Source organism: Mustela putorius, unplaced genomic scaffold (assembly GCF_011764305.1).
Source record: "Mustela putorius furo isolate JIRA1106 unplaced genomic scaffold, ASM1176430v1.1 tig00000040_pilon_pilon_pilon, whole genome shotgun sequence".
Lineage (NCBI taxonomy): Eukaryota > Metazoa > Chordata > Mammalia > Carnivora > Mustelidae > Mustela > Mustela putorius.
In genome coordinates, this window is record NW_025421261.1 from 3,194,230 (window position 1) to 3,216,113 (window position 21,884).

Below are 21,884 nucleotides of genomic sequence, written 5' to 3' on the forward strand. Positions count from 1 at the left end.
AATACAATATTTGTCCTTCTGGGTCCGACTTACTCACTTGGCATGATGTCCTCAAGGTTCGTTCACGTTATAGCATGAAAAAAGGAAGGAGTTTATTTCCCTTCTTAAGGCTGAACAGTATCTCATTGTATGTATACACTGTATTTCATTTACCCATTGATCCCATCGTCAGTGGACATCTGGGTTGTTTTCACGTCTGGGCTACGGTACATAGCTCACAGCATGCTGCCACAGACACACGTCTACAAGCCTCTGGATTTTTACGTAAGGCGTTGTATCTCCAGCATGGCCGGCGTTCCCACCCGGGGAATCTCACAACAGTAAAACAAAAGGGCCTAGTGTAGTGTCCCGAATTCTAAGATGTCTCCATGATCTCCAATCCCTTGCGTCAAACTCTTGTATAATCCCCAACCCTTGAGAGAGGTAGAACCTGTGATCTGCTCCTTGCCAACAGAATACGGCAACAGTGAAGGGAAGGTCATCCCATGTGTGTAATATAAGATTTCATCTTAATCAACTATAAAGAGATTCTCCAACTGGCCTTGAAGAAGTAAGCTGCCATGTTGGGAATGGGTCTGGGAGCAGGAATGCGGCTAGGAGCTCCAGGCAGCCACTAGGAGCCGAGAGCTGCCTTTGCTGACAGCCAGCAAGAAAACAGGACGTCAGTCCTACAACCGCAAGCAACTGAATTCTGCCAACAATCTTGGGAGCTTGGAGGAGGGCTTCTTCCACTAGAAAGCTCAAGGAAGGGACACAGTCAGCTGATTCTTTGACAACAGTCAGAATGAAACAGTCAAAAGTTTCACAGTGTGAAACCCTGAGCAGATGACATAATTGTTGTGTCATCTCCTCTCAGTAATCAGAAAATCAGAAAATCTGTTGGGTCATCTCCTGACCCACGGAGACTCTAGGTAACAAATATGTGTTGCTAAGCTGCTAGGTTCATGTTGGCTCGTCACTCAGCAAGGGAAACTAATACACCTGGCTTTCCCAGTGTTTCTGTTCCAAGAAATTTCAGGAGATATCTTTCTCGCGTTTTACCTCCCTCCCCCTCATCTGACCTGGAAAGAAGGGACTGGAAGCTGCAGATCTTTCTTTCCCTCCTATTTCCGAGAGCTTGATCTATCGTCCCCAAAGGGATGCTCAAACCCCTGCGGCTTGAAAGTTACCAGTTAAAATTAATGGACATGATAAACATACATTCCGGGAAGCATTAAGTGGACACTGAGAGTTCCCAACTGCTCACATTTTAGTCTGAATTATATACAAGACACCCTCTGGTCATTCCCGGCTGTATATCTCAAACAAAACAAACCAACAACAACAAAACAAAAAACTGACAAAAACCTGTTAAACAAGGCTGCACGAAAATACCTACGACTAACAAGTAATCTGAAGGAGAGTCAACGTGGAGGGGAGGAGGTGAATTATTTTAAAATGAGATTTTAAGAGAAGGAAACAGCTTTAATCAAAGAATAAATACAAGAAACATAAGAAACACATCTTTCACAGACAAGGTACTTCTAGAAAGAGTCTAAAAACCGATGGGCGCCTGGGTGGCTCAGTCGGTTGAGCAGCTGCCTTCTGCTCAGGTCATGGTCCCAAGGTCCCAGGCTCTCTGCTCATCTGGGAACCTGCTTCCTTATCTCTCTCTCTGCCTGCCTGCCTACTTGTGATCTCTCTGTGTGTCAAGTAAATTTAAAATAATAAAATTTAAGAAAGAGTCTAAAAACCAAAAAGCTTTGTCTTTGGCTTCCCTTTTTGAGAATTCCATTGCAATTTAAACCCTAGAAAAAGTCAGGGGACGGGAGCGGAGCTGCCCAGGCTTCCAGAGGGAAAAGGGAGGCTTTCCCGGAAGCAGACGGTGCTGCTGCTTAGGAGGCAACGGTCCGTGGAGATGCTCCCTCTGATCCAACGAGCTCAATGAAAAAGGTCACTCTTCTGGACGGTACTGTTTCTATTATACTCTTTCCTATGAATCTAACAAGAAAATGGGCAGTGTCCAGAAAGACATGCGATGTCTGTAAGAAAAAACTGGGTCAGAACCGAGGAGCGCATTTCAGAAGACACTTAGAAGATGTGAGGGCGGTTGGAGGCTCGTCTCGGGCCTGCAGGTCGGCGGTTCAAAGCCAGGCCCGCTCGGTTCATCTGCAGGAACCTATCCGCAGTCCGGCAGCCCCACAGACTGCGGTCAGCTTCGTCGAAGTGAGCATCGCAGCAAGTACAACAGAATGATATAGGCTTCGGGGAGGCTCCGAATTGGTGGCAGCTGTGTTGACACCCAGGGGACGTCACAAGGCTCACGGCACTGCACGGTGAGCCCGGGCCGGTGACTTCTGCCGGCCGAGCCCCGGACAGTAATACTTCACCGGCAGGCGGCTGTGAACCTGCAGAGAAAACCCCAACCCGGGTCACCCTGAGAGTGCCTGGCCTGGAGCAGGTGCTTGAACCGGCACTGGGGCCGCTGGCCGAGGGTGAAGGGGAATGAGGGGACCGAGGACACGTACACGACAGAAACGGGACACGGGACAGGCGTGCAGAGAGGGGAAGCCAAAGAAGGAGAAAACGAAATTGAACACGAGCTTGGCTGAGTGAGAGGTTCTAGTTACTGAACTGAAGCCGCTGACCCGAAGCACAGAAGGACACCTTGGCCACTCCCAGCCGCTAGCCACGGCTGCTGGCTCTCGCAGGGCCTGAGCACAGCAGGGCACGGGCCGGGACCCGGGGCACCGAGGCCGCCAGCGCGGGCGCCGCTCCGAGGCAGCTGGGCGCGCCCACCTGCGCCTGGACTCTGGACTGTTCCCAGCAGCGAGGCCTCGGGTGTCGAGTGTTTTCCGAGGCTTAATGAGACATTTTCCCCAACACCTGGCAACTGGCAGACCAGAAGATTTGAGGATAACGCGAGCAGGAGCAAAGGGCAGCCTAAGCGGAGCAGAAGACCGTCTGAGCCCCGAGAGGCCGCCCGGCTGCGGGTGCGCGGTGAGGGGGCCCAGGGCCTCCGGCTGCTGGAGAGAAAGACGAGGGGTCAGAGGCTGGAAGCGAGAGGGACTGGGACCAGGAATCAGAACGTCTGCCTGAGCCTCCTTAGGGTCACCGAGATGTCCAGGGAGCCGCTTCCTAATTCTAGGAGGTTCCTCAACTTGTCTGTGCTCCTTACCTCTCCCCTACCTTTTTTCTTAAAGCAGCACCACCCTTTCCACTCCTGCCCTGCACGCACACCTCCAGGGGGAGCCATTCCCACGGCTGGCTGTGCCTCCTATAGGGGCTGCCCTCGGACACCGTGGTGGAGAGCTCGCACCTGGCATCAGGCAGACATAGACGTGAGTCCTGGTTCCGGAAACTACCGATCCCACGACCTTGAGCAAATTCAGAAAACTCTTGAACTACTCTGAACTTCCACTTCTCTTTCTCGGGTGCCATGAAAAGCAACTCCCACCTCATCGGGCAAGTCTCCCGTCCCCACGATTAAGGAACAGACTCCCAGCAGTTAACCTGTAACGGTCTTCTCAGGCATTCCTGAGTAGCCGGGTCTGCTCGGGGTGTCTCAATGCACGCCACCGCCGGAAAACGTAACCCCCGTTCTCAAACGTTCTGAACATTCATGCCAGACACAGCACCCTCTGCCTTCACCCGTAGCCTCTGGCTTTCAGATCCCCGCACAACTGGACTTCGTCTTCCTTCTTTCCTTATATAGAGAGCTTCGTTTTCTGCTTTTTGGAAGACGTAAGTGAAGACAATACAAATTTTTTAACTGCCCAACTGATTAGTAGAAGTCTGTACGTACACTCCTTCCAATCTTTAATGACCGATCACGTGAAAGCTGGGTATAGAACCTCTCAAGCAGCAACATCTAAGTCATGATTTCATGGAACTAAAAATTAAAAGAAGTTCCTTTCTCTCCCGGCCCAGCACATGCTCCTCTACTGCAAACCGAGTGCAGAGCAGAACTTCCTGGAAGCATCATTTTCAGGGAGACAGAGTAGCCAGGAGCTGTTTGGAATCATACAAAACCAAAGCACTAGACACACGTCCGTTTCTAATTACATATTTAATTTTTTACCAGGGTTCCCAACTAAAATGTAACTTTCATCTTGGAAAGGTGGTATATCAGAGTTGTTAGAACAGACTTGAGACAGCAGAGTTTCTGGTGTTGAATCCTGGCTCTGATATTAAGAGCCGTGTAATCTTGGACAAGATACTTAATTTTGCATGCCTCAGTTTCCTCATCCGTAGAATGGGGGTGTAATAATACGACCTGTAGTATAGGTTTGTTGTGAGAATTAAATAATTCAGTATTTGTGAGGCATTCAGAATGGCGGCCGGCACATAGTTTGTGACATATGAATGCTACTATTATTACTACTACTGGTCATTCCATACAAACAGTTCGTCCAGTGAAGAAGCCACATTTCCATAACGCACACGCGAATGCTCGGCCCCTCTTCAGGAAGGAAACCCCGATGATAACAACCACACTCCTTCTCGACCCCTTGATGTAGATCTTATTTCCATGCATGACTCACCAACATGTTCCTATTACCTATTCTGCTCCTGGGGTGGGAGTGACAGAGAAAACTAATTGTCCTTCCTAAAACTAGAGTCAACATCTGAAGTCAGATGGCAAGTCTTTGTTTTATCCTTCCTTTTCAGGGAAGAACAATAGTTTCAAATGATAGTTTTTGCGTTCCTAGCGAAAGGCAGTCATACTAGCAACTCGCCAGATGTCTCTGATTAATGTGCCTGTGTTCCGCCAGACACGCAGCATGAGCTTGTAATCTCGCTCTGCCGAGGCTGAAGTTGGCTAAACGATGCCTACATAAACGGAAAATTTAATTTCAGTGAAAGGTTTGACCTCTGCGTCCATGGTTGTCTTGGTGCTGAAGGCAGGTCAGACATGACCAGAAACGCTATCTGAGTGCTTCCTTGCCCTCCTCTGCCACTCAGTTCTCAGCCCTGAAGAGCGCTGTGTTCCTCTGGGAACCCGTTCGTGCCCCTCCATAGATCGCGAAGTGCACTATCAGGGAGCTCTAAGCCATTCCCTGTGTCACACAGGCCTGAGCCCTGAGGATCCAGCATTTGGTCAACACTGAGAGAGTGAGTAAGCTCTGCTCAGCTCTGCCTGGAAGGAGCCAGAAGCACCCATGCTCTTCCTATCCATCAATAAAGCAGGTGAAAAGGTGCCCAGACTGTCTGACATGAGGGCTTTGATTTTTGTGGGGAGTTTTAAGAAAATCAGGATTGTAGAGGAAACTAACTGCTTTCAAAGTCAAGAATCTCGGGTTCTAAACTTAGCCCTGCCACTGCCCATGACATAATCTGCAACTCTCCTGCCTGTCTCCCCTCTTCTGCAGTAAAGGTTCTTCCAGCTCTAAATCCCCGGCTGTTTGCTAAAATAAATTTATGTCAGAAATCAGAGAACTTGATACACCGTAGTGCTCTGACTCATCATGATTTATGATACTTCAGTAAGGCCAAGTACCTGTAATAGAAACGGGCTCTGTGCCCACATAGTTGTATGCCTCTGAAGATCAAAAATGGTCAGCGGATACAAAGCCAAGTCACTACAAAAGGCCATGATGTGCCGCAGGTTCAGCGCCATTGAAGAGTGGCCCCACCTTGTGCTCTCCTCTGTCTGACAAGCACATTCTCCTTTGCTGTGGCTTTGTCCTGGAACCAAATACGAGTCCTATGTTGCCACACTTCTCTAGGTCATCATTCCCATCTCAGGAAATAGCAGTTCCAGTCAAAAACACACAATCGATTTCTAAAGAAGACTTGCAAATGGCGAACGGATGCAAGAGAAGATGTTCAGAGTCACCAATCATCAGAGAAATGCAAATCAAAACCACAACGCGGGATCATACCTTACAGGCGTCAGAACGCCTAGTATCCAAGAGACAGGAAATGACGAATGTGGGCCAGGATGCGGAGAAAAAGGAGCTCTTGTGCACTGTTGGTGGGAATGTAAGTTGGTGCAACCATTACGGAAAACGGTGTGGAGGTTCCTCAAATCATTAAAACAGAAACAGCACACAATCCAGTAATCGCACTCCTGGGTAGTTACCCAAAGAAAATGAAAACACTGATTTTAAGAGATACGTACATCCCCGGGTTTGCTGTGGCCTTATTTACAGCCAATGCATGGAAGCAACCCAAGTGTCCATCAACAGATGAATGGATCAAGAAGCTGTGGTGTGTCTGTATGCAGCGGAATATTCCTCAACCATACAAAGAATGAGATTTTGTCATTTGTGACAACATGGATGGAACTAGAAGATATTGTGCTAAGTAAAATAAGTTAACAGAGAAAGACAAATACCCTATAATTCCACTTCTATGCAGACTCTAAAAAACAAAGCAGAACAAACCAACAGAAACATACCCATAACGACAAAGAACAAACTGGTAATTGCCGAAAAGGAGGACCATGGGGGCTGGATGAAGGGGGGTGTGGAGTGCAGGCTTCCAGGTCTGGAAACAGGAAGCCACAGGGATGAAAGGCACAGCATAGGGACATAGTCACTGGTATTGTAATAGTCCTATAGACCCAATAGATGGAAGCTACACTTCAGGCGAGCACGGCATCCCTTAAAGTGGTCGAATCACGGCGCTGTACGCCTAAAACTAGCATAACATTATGTGTCAGCTCTATTTCAGTTAAAGCATAATACGTAATCCAGAATTGCAACATCCAATACAGTAACCGCCAGACACGTGGCTATTCCATTTTAAAGTTAATTAAAACAGGGGCGCCTGGGCGGCTCAGTGGTTAAGTCTCTGCCTTTGGCTCAGGTCATGATCAGGGTCCTGGGTTTGAGGCCCACACGGGGCTCCCTGCTCATTGGGAAGCCTGCTTCTCCCTCTCCCACTCGCCCTGCGTGTAATACCGCTCTCACTCTCTTGCTCTCTCTCTGCAAATAAATAAATGAAATATTTAAAAATAAATAAATAAAGTTAATTAAAATGAATATTCCATTCCTCCATGGCACTAGCCATAGTTCCAGTGCTCACAGCCCCATTTTGCTCTTGGCTACCACACTGGGCAGCACAGATTATAGAACACATCCGCCGGGCAGAGTGTCCTATCGAACAACACTGAGTTAAGAGTTTCCCAGCACCACTACCGTACATACGTTGTTCCATAGATACCAGGGAGGTCCCTCTATCCCGTTTGAGCCCCCGCTTCAAGCCCCGCAGGAACACTTGATGGGTACGGGACAGCAAAGCTGGCATGAGTGGGCTGTCTGGTCGTTAGTGAAGTTCACTTGCCGTTTACAATAACCTCGAGCACGGGGCCCCAGCGAGCTCACAGAGTACCGGGGATGGGTTTTACAGCTTCTCATGAACTACTGAATCTGAATCTTCAGGTCACAAATCTGTCGTCCCCCAATGTTATCTCACAGTTTCTGTTGGCACATCATGTACGCCTAGCGCTGCTGACGCCAAGAGGGCTGGGGATCTCCCCTCACTTTCCTGCTCACTGTCACGTCCGGTACTCATCGGACACACTCTGGTTGACAAAAAGACTAAAAAGCCGTTCAATGGCTTTCTGACTCAGTGTGGAAGCAGGAACTCCAAAATGTTGTTGCCACTTATCAGTAGGAACAAATTCAGTCAAAAATTCAGCCAAGAAACTTTATAGAGCTCAACAAATAAGTCATGAGCACGTCAAAATAAATGAAGGAAACATTGACGGATGCGTTAAATTCTCTAATATCTCCAGTAACTGCCTGGAAAAGTAGCTAAGCCAGCGAGTGCCAGGTGCCGTCCTCTTATCAGTTAAAGACGCTCCCCCCTTTTCTAATGCTCTCACTCCTAGAAAATTGTTTCTCGCAAGATTTTTGGTAGACTCTATAAAAGAAATATAATAATATCCAAGGTTTACTTGAGGCTTTTCTCTAAAACTAGAACTACTTGAAACTGGAAAATGATTTGTAATGCTGACTAATTTTTAAAAAACTGGAAAATTTAAAGTCTCTGACTTGATGATGTTAGTCATCTATATTTAGGCAGTTATTCCAAACTTAAGAAGAAAGACATCTGCAAGGGAGATTGCAAGACAACTTGAGGCAAAAACTGCTGCACGGGAACCTGGGGCACAAACCAATCCATGAAAAAAGAATGGATGGTCCCCCAATTCTAATTATTGTTTTCAATTTAGAGCCACAATGTTTTATGGAAGTGTAGGAGGGAACATTAGGACAGGGATGATCTAGCTTGGTCTCTTTGGGACTTATTCATTAAAAAAACAAAAACAAAAACAAGCCATTAGCCTACTTCTTCATCATGGCCTTCATGGAGACTCTTACCCATGGCTGGCCTTTATGATGAAGGGAGTCGTTGTTAGTCCTCATTCAAGAGCTCTAATGTTTTCCCTCCTGTGTCCCACTCACTATAGACAGGTGGTTTGGCTCAGAAACTGACTGCACCTAACTACTGCTTTATTTTCCTGATTACAAAAGAGTTAATAAAGAAATACAAAGAAAGAAATTTTATACAAAGGAATATGTTTATCTTGGATGGTCCAGTTCCCTAACACCAGGAGAATGGTGTTCTGCCTCAAGATGGACAAGTCTTTGGAAAAAAAGAATGAACACAACTTGTGCTCAAGAGAAATCTGGTAGAATATGTAAGGGCAGGTCAAAGAAGATGAATTGCTATTAAATTCTCTGATGCTTCTCTTAGATATACAAGAACATTCCTATTTGAAAGATTTTTGGTGGGACAAATAATATACTGTGCTTACATACATATAATAATATACTACGTAATAAGTAATATTACTATATATGAAAATATCTCTGTTATATCAAAAGAGAAGATTAGATGATTTCCAGCACAAATCCACAAATCCACACCATTAAAAATAAATATTAGTTTTGCAAAGGGAGTAGATACAACCTTCCTAAACCAAATAATAATAAAAATCTTGGCTTACAACAAACTCTTCCATTTTTTTTTAACAGCAAACTCTTCTGAACCCTAATATTAATCAGATTTCTTTCAACCACAGAGTATTATGATTAATAACCCAGTGTGACTTGTTTCCTTAGCAAATATTTATTGATCACGCACTATGTGACTGTCAACAAATTGATGAATTAAACCTCCCTTTGTAATTCTGTTGTCAAAATTAATCATTTATTTGTTTAAGTCAGATGTTTTATGTTGATTTATATGACTTGTATTTACGAATAAGTTAAAATTTGTTTTAAATTCACAAATCCTGCATTTTGCTCAAGGGTTCCAGGCTCAGCCAAGATGTTATCAAGGTGAAAGATCTAATTTCAACTAAAAATGTTCATTCACTTCAAAATAATACAGAAAAGAGACCCTAACTTGGGTTGTTTCTAGTCAGTCTTCCCAGCTTGGGAAACCCGACCTTCAGTAGGAAAAGAAATGTGCGTGCAGGTACCAGAGCGCTATCATCAATATTTATAATTCCTCGTAAACATCTTTATTTTCAGAATTCATGCTTTTGAATGCTCCCTCCACCTGAAATGCCCTTTCCACCCCATCCAGGCTTTTTTTCCTCCTTCAGACCTCAGGAAAGGTCACCTGCTCAGCCAGGCCTCCAGGACAACCCCAGTTGTGCGGTTTTTGCCCGTCTCTCCCCGGACCGCAGACAGCGGCACGATACCGATCCAGTTGGTCCCATCACACGGTGTATCCCGGTTAGTAATGACCCGCATCTCTGGTCTTCGCGGAGACTGCGGCCTCCCCCGAGGAAGGCTCTGCCCCTGTCCGCGCTAACACCCGCCGGGCATCTAACACCGGCGGGCCGTGGTGCTCCCTCGCGCCGTGGGGTGCGCACGAATTCGCCCCCCTCTGAGGATCCCGCTTCTTCCTTCCCCTGACGCTTGCCGTCGGTGCGGGCAGCAGGGTTGAGCCCGCACACCGAGCATGCACGGTGATCCGTGCCCGCATCCAAGCCCACTCCTGCGCGCAGACCTCCTGGGACCCCCTCCGCGTGCAGCCCTCGGGGCGCTCAGGATGACCGACCTGACCTTCGCGAGCTCAGCTCCCGGGTACACGCATCCCAAGGGTCGGCTGAGCGCCGCCCCCGTGGAAAGGGGGGCTCTGCTTCGAGGGGCCCTTCTCCAGGACCCACCCAGGCTGGAGGTCCCCTGCATCCACACCCGAGAGAGGTCGTGTCCCCTTTCCCCGAAGCGGCCGGAGGAGCCCCCCGCCCTGCCCTGCTGGAGCGCGCGCCCCTCACCTGGAGTCCTTCCTGACTCTCGCCTTCTCGAAGGAGAACTCCGGGGGCTTGTTGAGGTCATAGGTCCGGCTCGTGGGCTCCGCAGACACCCCGGCCTTTGCCCCCCGCCTGCTGTGCAGGGAGACCAAGCCCGAGGCCTCGCGGTGGACGTCCAGCGGCGCCTTCCCGGGCGAGGCCTGCGGCGCGCCGTCGCCCTGCGAGCGCACCACGTCCTGCAGCTGGTTGAGCTGGACGCACTTGGCCTGCAGCTGCTCCGTGAGCTCCGCCACGGCCGCCGTCTGCTTGGCCAGCTGCTCCCGCAGCTCCTTCAGCTGGTACTCGCGCTCCTGGACGTCCGCCTCCCTCCGCCGCAGCTCGCGCTCCAGCTCGGCCACCCTGGCCCGCAGCGCCTGCACCCCCGGGGGCCCCGCGCGGCCGTCGGGGTGCTTGGCGTGCTTGGGTTTCACCGACCCATTGCCCATCTTGCTCCAGGACCTGCGAGAAGGCAGAGAATCAGGGTGACCCAGTGCGCGAGGGACCCACATCCGGCCCGGCGCGCCCGCCTCATCCCGACCTGGGTCATAAGCGCGAACCCCGCGGGTCAGCACTACTGACAGTGATGCCCCTGCTTGCAGGCGGCGAGCGAGCCACTGATTTCCTTCACCTCCCCGTGAGCTGGCACTTGGTTTCGCTGCCCCTGTCCCTGTCACGATGGCACAGGTGTCCCACCGAAGCACTGTGCGCCAGCGGCCGGAGCTCCCTGCACTTCCCTCCGCTCATTCTCCCCGGACAGCCGTCGAGGGCCCCACAGCAAAACTGGACATCAGCGAGGCCAAGAGGCCACACGAAGGAGCCGCTACAGAAGCAGAGGCTCGGCCTGGGCACGCTCTCCCCGCTCCCTGTGCAGCCGCAGCAAGAAACTACTCCCTGATCTAGAAAACCGCGTCTGCCTTCCTCCTGCCGACCAGACTGAGGGGTGCTGCCGCCTTGTTAACGCGTTCCTCCTGCTGGGGCACCCCTGTGTTCTGTATTTCCCTGTTAAAAAGTTCTGGGCAACAGTTCCTAGAAAGTAGAACAGAGGGATAAGGAGTCGTTGACATCCTTTACGGAATATCCTAAAGCCAAGGTTTATCCCAAAACGATGATGTGCGGTGCAAGGCTCCACTCCTTTCCGGTTCCCAATATGTTCAGCGTAGACCCCAAAGTGCGTCCCTAACCAGCAGATCTCCGTGGGGGGGGGGCGGGGGGGGGGGGACATAAACAAGAATTATCAGGGTGGTTTTAACTCTGTCAGAATCCTTTCATTGTTGTTCAAAGCTCTGTAGCTCTGTGTTTACTGTAACATTCCTTATAAATACAAATAACTGGCCCCGCAGACTTGTGATTTCACTGATATTATTACTTAAGTGGGAGATAAATTAGGTATCAGGCTTACTGAATCAATTCAATGAAAATTTTTTAAAAATCGCCTGCAGATCAGAAGCGCATATGAGCAAAACGAGTAAGGAGAACTTGAAAAGGTGAGTTCGGAAAAACACTGCTTTGATTAATTCCCATTAAGTGTAAGTCTTTTTAGGCTACCTATCTAAACGTCATACTTCCACATGTGTACTTTTTGACAACCATAGCTCAAGATGCATTATAACAGTTAAGTTTAAATTCTCTCTCATGATATAACACCCGAAGATCTAGATGACACTTCATAATTACATAAGCCACATATTCTTGCCCCTCTCTCCCTTTAAATTTCAAACTCAAGGAGAAATGAAATGCTCAGACTGATTTCACTAGCTCCCCCAGAATAATCGTGACCTCTACAGCAATAAAGGCAAAGACAGACAGATCTAAAACAGCCTCTAAGCCTCAAGCAGATGCAACCAAATAGCCAATGCACATCGCCTGAGACAGACGGCACACACAGCAAATAAACGTACTTACAGAAGTAATCTCGTAATGCCCAGATATTCCTCATAGAATTCAGAGGTTCAGAATAGGCATTAATAAACATTAGCCTCCAGAAAACTGCCTTGCTATGTTGCAAAGATGTGGCAGGTTTAACCTTTAAGTTTCTCTTGACTTGGCGGCATTTACTATTACATATTAAGAATACATAAAAAGGTTGAGGAGACTAGAATTCAATGAAGTGGACACCCTTGTATCCAAATAAGCAATTCAGAAGACATTAGACTGGGACCTAGGAATAAACCTGAGTGGAATTCTGCATGGCAGGTGTGAGATGGAGCTCCCAGGGGTGTCTTAAATTAATGAGTGCACAAGTTTTTAACATCCAGCAGTAACCCATTTCCTAGACATGCTTTTTAGGTCCATGGACAAGCATTCCCAACCGAGGCAGGTTGGAGGAAGGGGCAGGTTGAAGGAAAAGCGATTGCCTTATAAAGAAAAGTGAGCATAAAAACTTTAAAATGTAACATTAAACTAATTTACTCTTTATTCATAGAACAACTGTTTACTAAGGCCGAAGGCAGTGCCACAATGTACTGTATCAGGGGCATAACTCCATGGATTTGGAATCCAATTGGACAGAGAGAAGAGTTCCAACATTCTTAATATGAAAAGGCTTAGAAACATTTTTGCTCTATGTATGGTACTCAAAATACCCTATTCCAATCCAATAATTTTACAAGCTTGAAACACAATGAAACAGGTGTTAAGATCTCCCAAAACACCAGCTCTTCCCCCCATTTTAATGCAGATGCTTTAGAAGCTGTGTAAATCCTTCAAGCCAAGAATTCTTAAGAGGGGTGAAATTAACTGATCTTTCAAGTAACAAATTTAAGATATGTAAGTCGGTTACTGAATGGCTCAATACTGAGTCTGATTTCTCAGTGAGCTCACTCATTTAAATTTTGTTGTCCCTTAAGCCAAGGCTTCAAGTGCCTGGCTTCACAAAATCTAATTAGATTCACTGTTTCCTATATCAGTCACTAAGATAGATAAGCTATTTCTCCAAAATGTATTGCTAGCCACAAGGAGAACATATTGTTAGAAACACAGGATGCTGCCCCATCAAACTAGCAACTACAGGTTATTAAAGTCATTGTTAGAATCAGAGGGCAAGACTTGATGTAATAAGAAATGAACTTGGAGATAAAGATGAGAATTTAAGGTGAGCAACAGAGTCAGGCCAGCCAGGGTTTGGAAGACAACCTGCCCTTTCCGGTTGTGTGACCTTCTACAAATGACTTAGAATCCTGTTTTCCAATCTAGGAAGCGGGTATAATTATATTCAGCTCATAAGGTCATTATGAAGATTATGTTTACAAGGTATCCTGTACAATGCTTGACACACAACAGGCCCCAAGTAGCTCTTACAGTGCTGGAGACAGACACTGAGTGTCTCGGTGGGAGGAACTCCCAGAAGAGATCATTGGTGGTTGGGACAAAGTCTAGCATGTTGGATGTCTTCCAGACAAGAGGTCTCTAAAGATGCCAGTTATTCCCTGGGGGTGAGGGGAACCTTACTCTGCCTGGCTTATCTCTTCCATTAAAGAAAGAAATGATTCTGGAACAGCCTGGGCAACCTTCCCTGAGAAGGGAAGCTCCACCTAAGAATGGAGACCAGAAAGCTTCATGAATGACCCAGCTCAGGATCTAGGACTGTAAGGACTAATGACAAGCTTTGTCATTCCCTCACACTGCCTCTACCTGTTTGCACATATTCAGGGTAAGCCCTCAACCAAAGGGGCCTACCGAACTATCTGGGAAGACAATTAATTAAAAAAAAAAAAGAAAAAGAAAAAAAAAAAGGCTCACCGTGAAGGTGGGATTCTTCTGTCTCCATAAACAGGCAAGAGGAATGAAATGAGTTGTGGCATTGAGCAAGAAAAGAAGAAAATACATGCAATTTTAAATTATTATTACATTAATTTGATCACCACTTAGGAAATATCCCATACAAGAAGTACCGGAAAAGACACAGGAGAAGCCAAACTGCCCGTGAAGGCTCTTGCCTGTGGTCGAACACCTGGCAGCCAGTGTGGGGGCAGTTGGGCTTTGTTGTCTGTGTTTTCCTCCAGCCCTAAACTAGTTTGAAACCACAATCTTGGCTCTGATCTAGATGATATCTATTTCTCTCTCTCCCCATATGGAGTCTGACATAAATACATTTATCTGTAAATATGGGAGACGATATAGTGCTGACTAAGGTGACATAGCCAGACTCTCAACCCAAGCAGTTTCCTTAGTATATATCTGTCCTTGGGCATGACTTTGGGCTTGGGTGTCAATAATAGAATAGATGGACAGACCCACGGACAGAGCCACAGGTAGATAAAAGCCACTATGCACATCATGTAAAGTTGTTAGAGGGTCAAATAAGAAAAGCCATATTAAACATTATTACTAGTACTGTTACCATTATTTAACATTATTACTAGTACTGTTACCATTATTTAACATTATTACTAGTACTGTTACCATTATTTAACATTATTACTAGTACTGTTACCATTATTTAACATTATTACTAGTACTGTTACCATTATTTAACATTATTACTAGTACTGTCACCATTATTTAACATTATTACTAGTACTGTTACCATTATTTAACATTATTACTAGTACTGTTACCATTATTTAACATTATTACTAGTACTGTTACCATTATTAAACATTATTACTAGTACTGTTACCATTATTTACCCAACAAAATAACTCATCTTAGTAGAAAAATGTACTGATCAAAAAACATGCACTAAACAAACACAATATTATCAGAGAACAAAGTCAGTGGTGATACAAGCCGACTTCAAAACTTACTATTAAAAAAAGACTTACTATAAAGCTGCAATAATCAAGGCAGTGGTTTTAGTGAAAGATAGACGAATAGATCAACGGTACATAATAGAGCTCAGAAATAGACTCACGCAAATATAGTTAACTGGACTTTGACAAAGAAACAAAAACAGTTCAGTGGAGAAATGATAGTTTTTTAACAAACTGGACACACAAACATACACACACTCATTAATCTAGATATAGATCTCATATCTTCACAAAAATTATCCTAAAGTGTATCAAATACCTAAATATAAAACACAAAACTATAAAACTGCTAGTAAGACAACAGAGGCAAAATTCTAAGTGATCTTGGGTTTGGTGATGACTTTTTAGATAAAACATCAAAAGCACAATCCATGAAAGGAAAAAAGTTGATAAGGCAGACTTCATTAACATTTAAAACATCTGCTCTGCAAAGACACCATTGACAGAATGCACCAACAAGCCACAGACTGGGAGACAGCACTTGCAAAGCACATATTTAATAAAGGACTAGTATCCAAAATATACAAAGAACACTTAACATTCAACAATAGGAAAACAAACAACCCAGTTAAAAAATGGGCAAAAATAAGGGGTGCACGTGTGGCTCAATCAGTTAAACATCTGAATTTAGCTCAGATCATGATCCCAGGGGGCTGGGACCGAGCCCCACCTCTGGGCCTTCTGCTCAGTGGGGAGTCCACTTCTCCCTCTCCCTCTACCTGCCTCTACCTCCCTCTACCTGCCGCTCTGCCTGCTGTGCTCTCTCACTCTCTCTCAGTCAAATAAATTAATAAAATATTTTTTAAAATGGGCAAAAATCTAAGCAGATATGTCACCACAGAAGATACACATGTGGGAAATAGGGATGTGAAAATATGCTCAACATTGTATGTCGTTAGAGAATCTCCAAGTAAATCAGTCGTGAGATACCACCGTATACCTATCAGAATGACCAAAATCCAAACACTGACAACACCAGATGCTGGAAAGAATGTGGAGCAGCACGAACTCCCATTCATTGCTAATGGGAGTGTGAAGTGATACAGTCACTCTAGAAGACAGTTTTGGAGTCGCTTATAAAGCTACATAATTATATAATCCATTGGTCATGTTCCTTGGTATTAATTTGACTGATATGAACATGTACGTCCACACCAAAACCTGCACATGGATATCTGCAGTAGCTTTATTCATAACTGCCGCAACATCGAAGCAATCGGTATGTCCTTCTTTGGACAGACAGATAAACAAACTGCGGTAAACCTAGACAACGAAATATTATTCAGGGTTGAAAAGTTGTAACGATCGAGGCATGACAAGACATGGAGGCATTTTAAATACACATTGCCAAGTGAGAGAAGTCAGTCTGGAAAAATCTAGTTACAGCATGATTCCCACTATTTGACATGCAGGAAAAGACAAAATTTAGAACACTGAAAAGATCCGTGGTTGCAGAGACTTCGAGAGAGGGAAAGAGGAAAGAATAGGAGGAGCACCGGCAGGTTTCAGGGCCGTGAAATTACTGTGCGATGCTGTGACGGTGGATACGCGTCTTGCACATGTGTCCAAACCCACCGAATGTACAATACAAAGAATGAGCCTTATTGTTAACTAGGTACTTGAGTTAATAATCATGGGCCAATCCTGGTTCATCAACTATAACAAATGTAACATTTATTATCATACTATATATATATATATATATAAAATATATAATATAATAATATATATATTTATAAATAATATATAATATACATAATAATATATATTATTATACAATTGTATCAATGTATCACATTGATACAAGATATTAAGAATAGGGGATAGGAGGAGGGGGCAGGGGAGCATATGGAAACTCTGTAATTTTCGTTTAATTTTTCTATAAAATTGCTCTAAAAACTAAAGTCTATTAATTTAAAAAAAAACACATATTAAAGAGTGAAGGCAAAAAAGCTGACAGCATATCCAGGAAACAGACAGATGCATGATGGGAGAAAGAGTGACGAGCCATGAAAAGTCTAGGGCAGGAATAAGACGTGGAAGAATTTATACACCACGTTATGGTATCTGCATTTTAGTGTAGGTCACGTTTTTTTCAAGTTATATGGTCAGATTTGTCCTTGAGAAAAGACTATTTTCTTGGCCATAAATATGGAATGGAGTGAAAAGAGCTTTAGAGGGAAAGGAACAAAGCACAGGTTATTGTGCCAATCCGAGTCAAAGGTGACAGGACGGGGAAAGGCCAAAGTCCCAACCCCATTCTCATGTCCTGAACTTCTGGAACTCAAGATAACTCTGTTTATATGGACCAGCTCCATGGTAGCCAGAAGAGAAAACTGTGATCATCAGGGATTTGGTAAAAGCTATGACTACAGGTAACTCTGCAATTTCCTTGCCTTCAACAGACCATGAAAAGTAGAATCAATGCTTTTTTTTATGATATGGAGAGTTTACCCTGAAATCAGAGAAGTGAACTACACAAGCTTTTATAAATAGTCTTTTAAGTCTATGTGAAACTAATGCATTTGGTGCTATCCTTAATTTGTTTCACCAAATTTCTTTTATAAAATAATTAACCATCACTAAATATATAAACCCTTGCTTCTTTTCCCTGAGGTGAAGCACACAGAGCTGCCGTTGTGAGAACAGCTCAATTCCCTGTCGATGCTACAGTTAAAACCATCCTCCGGTCTTGTGACTGATGACCCGGGACTCAGTTTTGAATCTACTGTGTGTTTTCTGTAGCCACAGCACGGCAGTACGAGAGCAATCTTCTTTCCTCAGGCAGTCATATGAGCTCAGTTTCAGCTACCCCAGAGGTTGACTCTCTCTTTGAAGGGCCTCTCCACCTAACAGAATGTTCATAGTGAATTTTACAAACGACACATATCCTGTGTTTTCACTGTCCAATGTGGTGGCATGCCATTCAGCTATTTTTGGGTGCTGCAGTATCCGATAGACAGGCCAAGACAGAGCAATGTAATTTTATAGGTGTAGGTCAGGATATTACAGCTGATGGAACTTGAGTGGTGATAAGGAGAAAGAGAACAAAGATTTGGAAATTTCCACTGTGGCAAACTGGGTAAGAGGGGATGTCATTAACCAAAAGGTGGAACAGATTGGAGGGATGAGACAGGGAGTCCAATTCGGGACGTGCTCCGTCCGAAGGGCCTGTGGCACTAACACGGAGGACTTCAGTAGGCCGTAAGACGTGAGCCCTGGACGATCAGGAGCACGGAGGTGCAAATGGGTCTGATAGCCTCAGTACGGGCTGGAGCTGAAGTAGTGGATTAACGCGCCCAGGAGACTGGCAATAAGGAGAGGAAAAGTATCTAGGCATACATCCCACGTGAAAGAAAAACTAGAGATAGGGTAAGAAGAAGCTACTGCTTCGGTAAAAGTGAGAGAAGGTATGAATGGGTTCATAGTCAGAATGAGATTGGTGGAAGGAATCCTGCAGAGACTAAATAGCTCAGTGTGGTGAGAACATGGGTGTGCACAGAGGGGAAAGGAAGGAAGGAAGGAAGGAAGGAAGGAAGGAAGGAAGGAAGAAAGAAAGAAAGAAAGAAAGAAAGAAAGATGATCCCAATATTTTGATCTGAGAAGGCTGAGAGGAAGGTAGTGCCATTAACGGATTCATTCGTTCAGAGGTGAAGACAGCACCATCTACGGGCTGGGCGCCGAGACATTGACTCAAGTCAGGGCAATGAGCATGCTTTATGGGGACAGGAATGAAGCGGACCTTATCTGTGTTGAGCATAAGGTGTCTGAGTGTCATCACGGTCGAAATGCTGAGCAGAGAGCAGCAAAAAAGAAAGGTGGAGGCAAGAGACTGCTTTACAGAGGGAAGACTTTGAAGTCCCATTAGTAGATGAGATCACTCCAAGAAAGGGAAGGAATGCCTCTGCCACTACATATGTACATCTAGATGACAGCTACAGATCCCGTTGATCGGAGAAGAGGCAGAGAAGCGAACAAGGCAGACGCGGAAGGCGCAGCTGTACAAGTAGGAGAAGTAGCAGAAGTATCCTAGAGGCCAGGAAGGCAAGGCTTCCAAGAAGTGAGCAGGCGGCCGTTGACATCCCACAGATACACCAAAGCAAATTAAATCAGAGGGAAAAGCCTGGAATTTAGCCTTTCACACAAGAGTTGGGATAGAAATCTGATTCCAAAGGACCGTGGGAAGAGCTGACGTAGACAGCAGGGGTTTCAAGATGATAACTTGGTTCATGAAGTGGATTTTTACAACAGTGGGAACTTGAGTGTGTTTGTAAACCCGGGATCATGGCCCAGCGTAGATGCAGAAAAATGAAAACATAGAAGAGGGAGTCACTGATAGGGAAATGGCCTAGAGGAAGACAGTGTGGGATCAGAAGATTTGGGCAACCTCCAGGCAGCACCTGCCTTCCCCGGGGCGGTGAGTTAGCCTCACCTGTAAGGACCGCACAGGACTGTAGTTCAGTCTGCACACGGAGCACAGAGATCTCTGCCACATCGTCTGAGGCCGTTTATTTTCCGTTACACAGTGTCTCAGCGCAGGCACAATGGCCTCTCATTCTCCAAAGAGGATCCTCCACCATATTAGGTCCTGCGCTCGGTGCACTACACCGGAGCGCGGAACAGACACTGCGTTCGTCCGGGAGTTAAACAGAAACTTGCCAAGAAAAGAGACAATGATTTCTAAGGAACTGGGGACGGGGGTCGGGAGCTGTACGTTGCTCCCTTCCCTTATGTAAAAAAAAAAAAAAAAAGCTCCTCGGACCCTCTGGAGCGAGGTGGAAATCGGACTTTTCTACCTGTTAATTCTGCCTCCCTTGTTCCCAGCCTCACCTCCGGCCTCGGCCGCCGCCCATCCGCACCCGAGTCCTGCCCCGCGCTGACCCCTGCTTTCTCCCCCATCCTGTAAGTGGACGATTTGCGGGGTCCGCTCGCTCCTGTCCCTGCATCACTTAGAAACGCAGGCACGCGAAGCGGCTCCGGAGCCGCGAGCGCCCCCGAGCACCCGCCCAAGTTTGCGCGGACTCCCAAGTCCTCGCGCCCGGGCCGCCTCGCCGCCGCTCCGCAGGGCTGGAGGAGCCTGAGCGCACGCGGCCCGCCCCGCGAGCCCCAGCCCCGCAGCGCCGCCGCCTCGGCGGGGACAGCCGCGAGGACCCCCGCCCCGAGGACCCCCGCCCCCGCGCCGAGCTCGCCCCTCCCGCCCCTGCCCGCCTCTTAGGCTCGCGCAGCCCGTCCGCGCCCGCGGCGCCGGGGAGCACGGCCACAGCCCGCCAGCCGCGCGCGCCCGCGTCCCCACACACACGCACGGGAGCGGCGGGTGTGGAACGGCGCCCCGCGCCCCGCGCGCCCCGCAGGCAGCGGCGCACCCCGGCCCCGCGCCTCCCCGCGCGGCCCCCGCGCCCCAGCCCGCCACCCGCCGCGCTCACCGCACCGCCGGGAACTTTCCAGGTGCGCAGCTCGTCGCCTCGGCGCCGCCGCCCCCGCGCCTCCGCGTCCGCTCCCGCGCCGCCCTCCCCTGCCGCCCGCGGCGCCCGAGCCTGGAGCGCGGGGCCCTCGGCGAGCCCGGCCGTGCGCGGGACGCGGGACGCGCGGCGCGGGCCCGGGGCTCCGGCTGCGGGGGATCCGGGGGCGCGGGCGAGCGCGCTGCGGGCAGGAGCTGCGGCGGCTCGGGCGCTGCCGCCTGGCTCCTCCGCGGGGGCCGGTGCGGAGCAGACGCGCCGGGAGGGCGGAGGGAGGGCGGGAGGAGGGAGGGGAGGAGGCGGAGGAGGGGGAGGGTCAGCGGGGCGGCCGCGGGCCGGAGTGCCGAGCCGGCCTCCCGGAAGGTGGGGTCCCGGGCGCATCCCGGCGGCCGCACCTTGGCTCCGCGGCGAGCCTGGCCGGAGCCCGGCCCGCACTTGCCCGCGCTCCCTCCGCAGCGAGGCCGCGGCGGGAGACGACGTCGGGCGGGAACCGTGCTCTGTGTTATTGTTCTCTCCACTTGGAGCGAGTGGGCCGAGGGGACAGCGAAGTTCGGGGGCGCGTTCGTCTCCCCGCCCCGGTCTGCCCTGCCGCCCCCCCCCCCAGCTCGCCTTCCCTCGCGGAGCGCTCGCGGGGCGCACGGCCGGACGCGCTCTCTGGTCACTCGCTGCCCTCCCAGCGGACCGGTGACCCCAGGAGCCCCGAGCCGCGCTGTCCCCGGACTCTGGAGCCACAACTTGCGCCCAGTTTGCGGCTCACGGGATCCCGGGGGCAGGGGTTTGCACCGAGTTTTAAGGGGCAGAGATTAGACCTTCGCAACCGGTGGGCCCCTGAGCAGGGCCCCTCCCGGATCGCCCAGGCCGCTGTTGCTCGCCCAGTCGCCTTCTGATTCCATGGTTTTTTGTCTTGTTTTGTTTTTCCCCTGAGGCTCGCATTATGGTTTTCTAAATATATACGTGCCCCGCCGCGTAACTTGCTGTGCTCTGGCCTTGAGAGATCCCCGTGTGGCTTTTCCCCTTCCCTCCTGCCACCACCAGAGGAATTTCACTGGCAAGTCCACCGAGGACAGGGCAGTGTCTGTGCTGAGGAACGGGAAGTACAGTGAGGTTTTATTCTGGAGAAGGTCGGAACCCACCTCCCCGGGGGTTAAACCTCGTGGTGGCAGTGGCTCCTGTCGCACTGGTCAGTGCTGGTACATACGTAGACTTATATAGAAGTGAGCCCAGGGAGGGTCTGTTGAATGGGGCCACTACATTTCAGAAGAAGAATGCAGTCCTGTTTGTTTTTGTGCCAAGTGAAAAAAAAAAAAATTAAGCAAAAGTACAAAGTACTTTTTCATGAACATATGCTACAGTCTTCCCATTTTATGCAGGCCTTCAAAATAGCCCAGCTAGAGAAGATGGTCTGGGGAAGGATTCCACAGGAAAAAGAAAAATAATTAAGTC

At 48.0% G+C, this 21,884-nt stretch overlaps 1 protein-coding gene across 3 annotated transcripts in view; it reads right to left on the minus strand.

Moving 5' to 3' along the window:
* PRKG2 (protein kinase cGMP-dependent 2) overlaps positions 1-20,525 on the minus strand; it is a 95,242-nt gene extending 74,717 nt beyond the window's left edge. For 2 of the 3 annotated variants that reach the window (XM_045074637.1, XM_045074624.1), the window contains exons 1-2: positions 20,409-20,517; positions 10,220-10,693 (exon numbers count right to left, since the gene is read on the minus strand). In XM_045074637.1, the coding sequence (XP_044930572.1) occupies positions 10,220-10,680 (461 nt within the window). In that variant the 5' untranslated portion in view covers positions 10,681-10,693; positions 20,409-20,517. Of the gene's footprint in view, positions 1-10,219; positions 10,694-20,408 lie in introns of all 3 variants that reach the window. The other variant, XM_045074666.1, reaches the window with a different exon arrangement.
* Between the last annotated feature and the right edge of the window lie 1,359 nt (positions 20,526-21,884).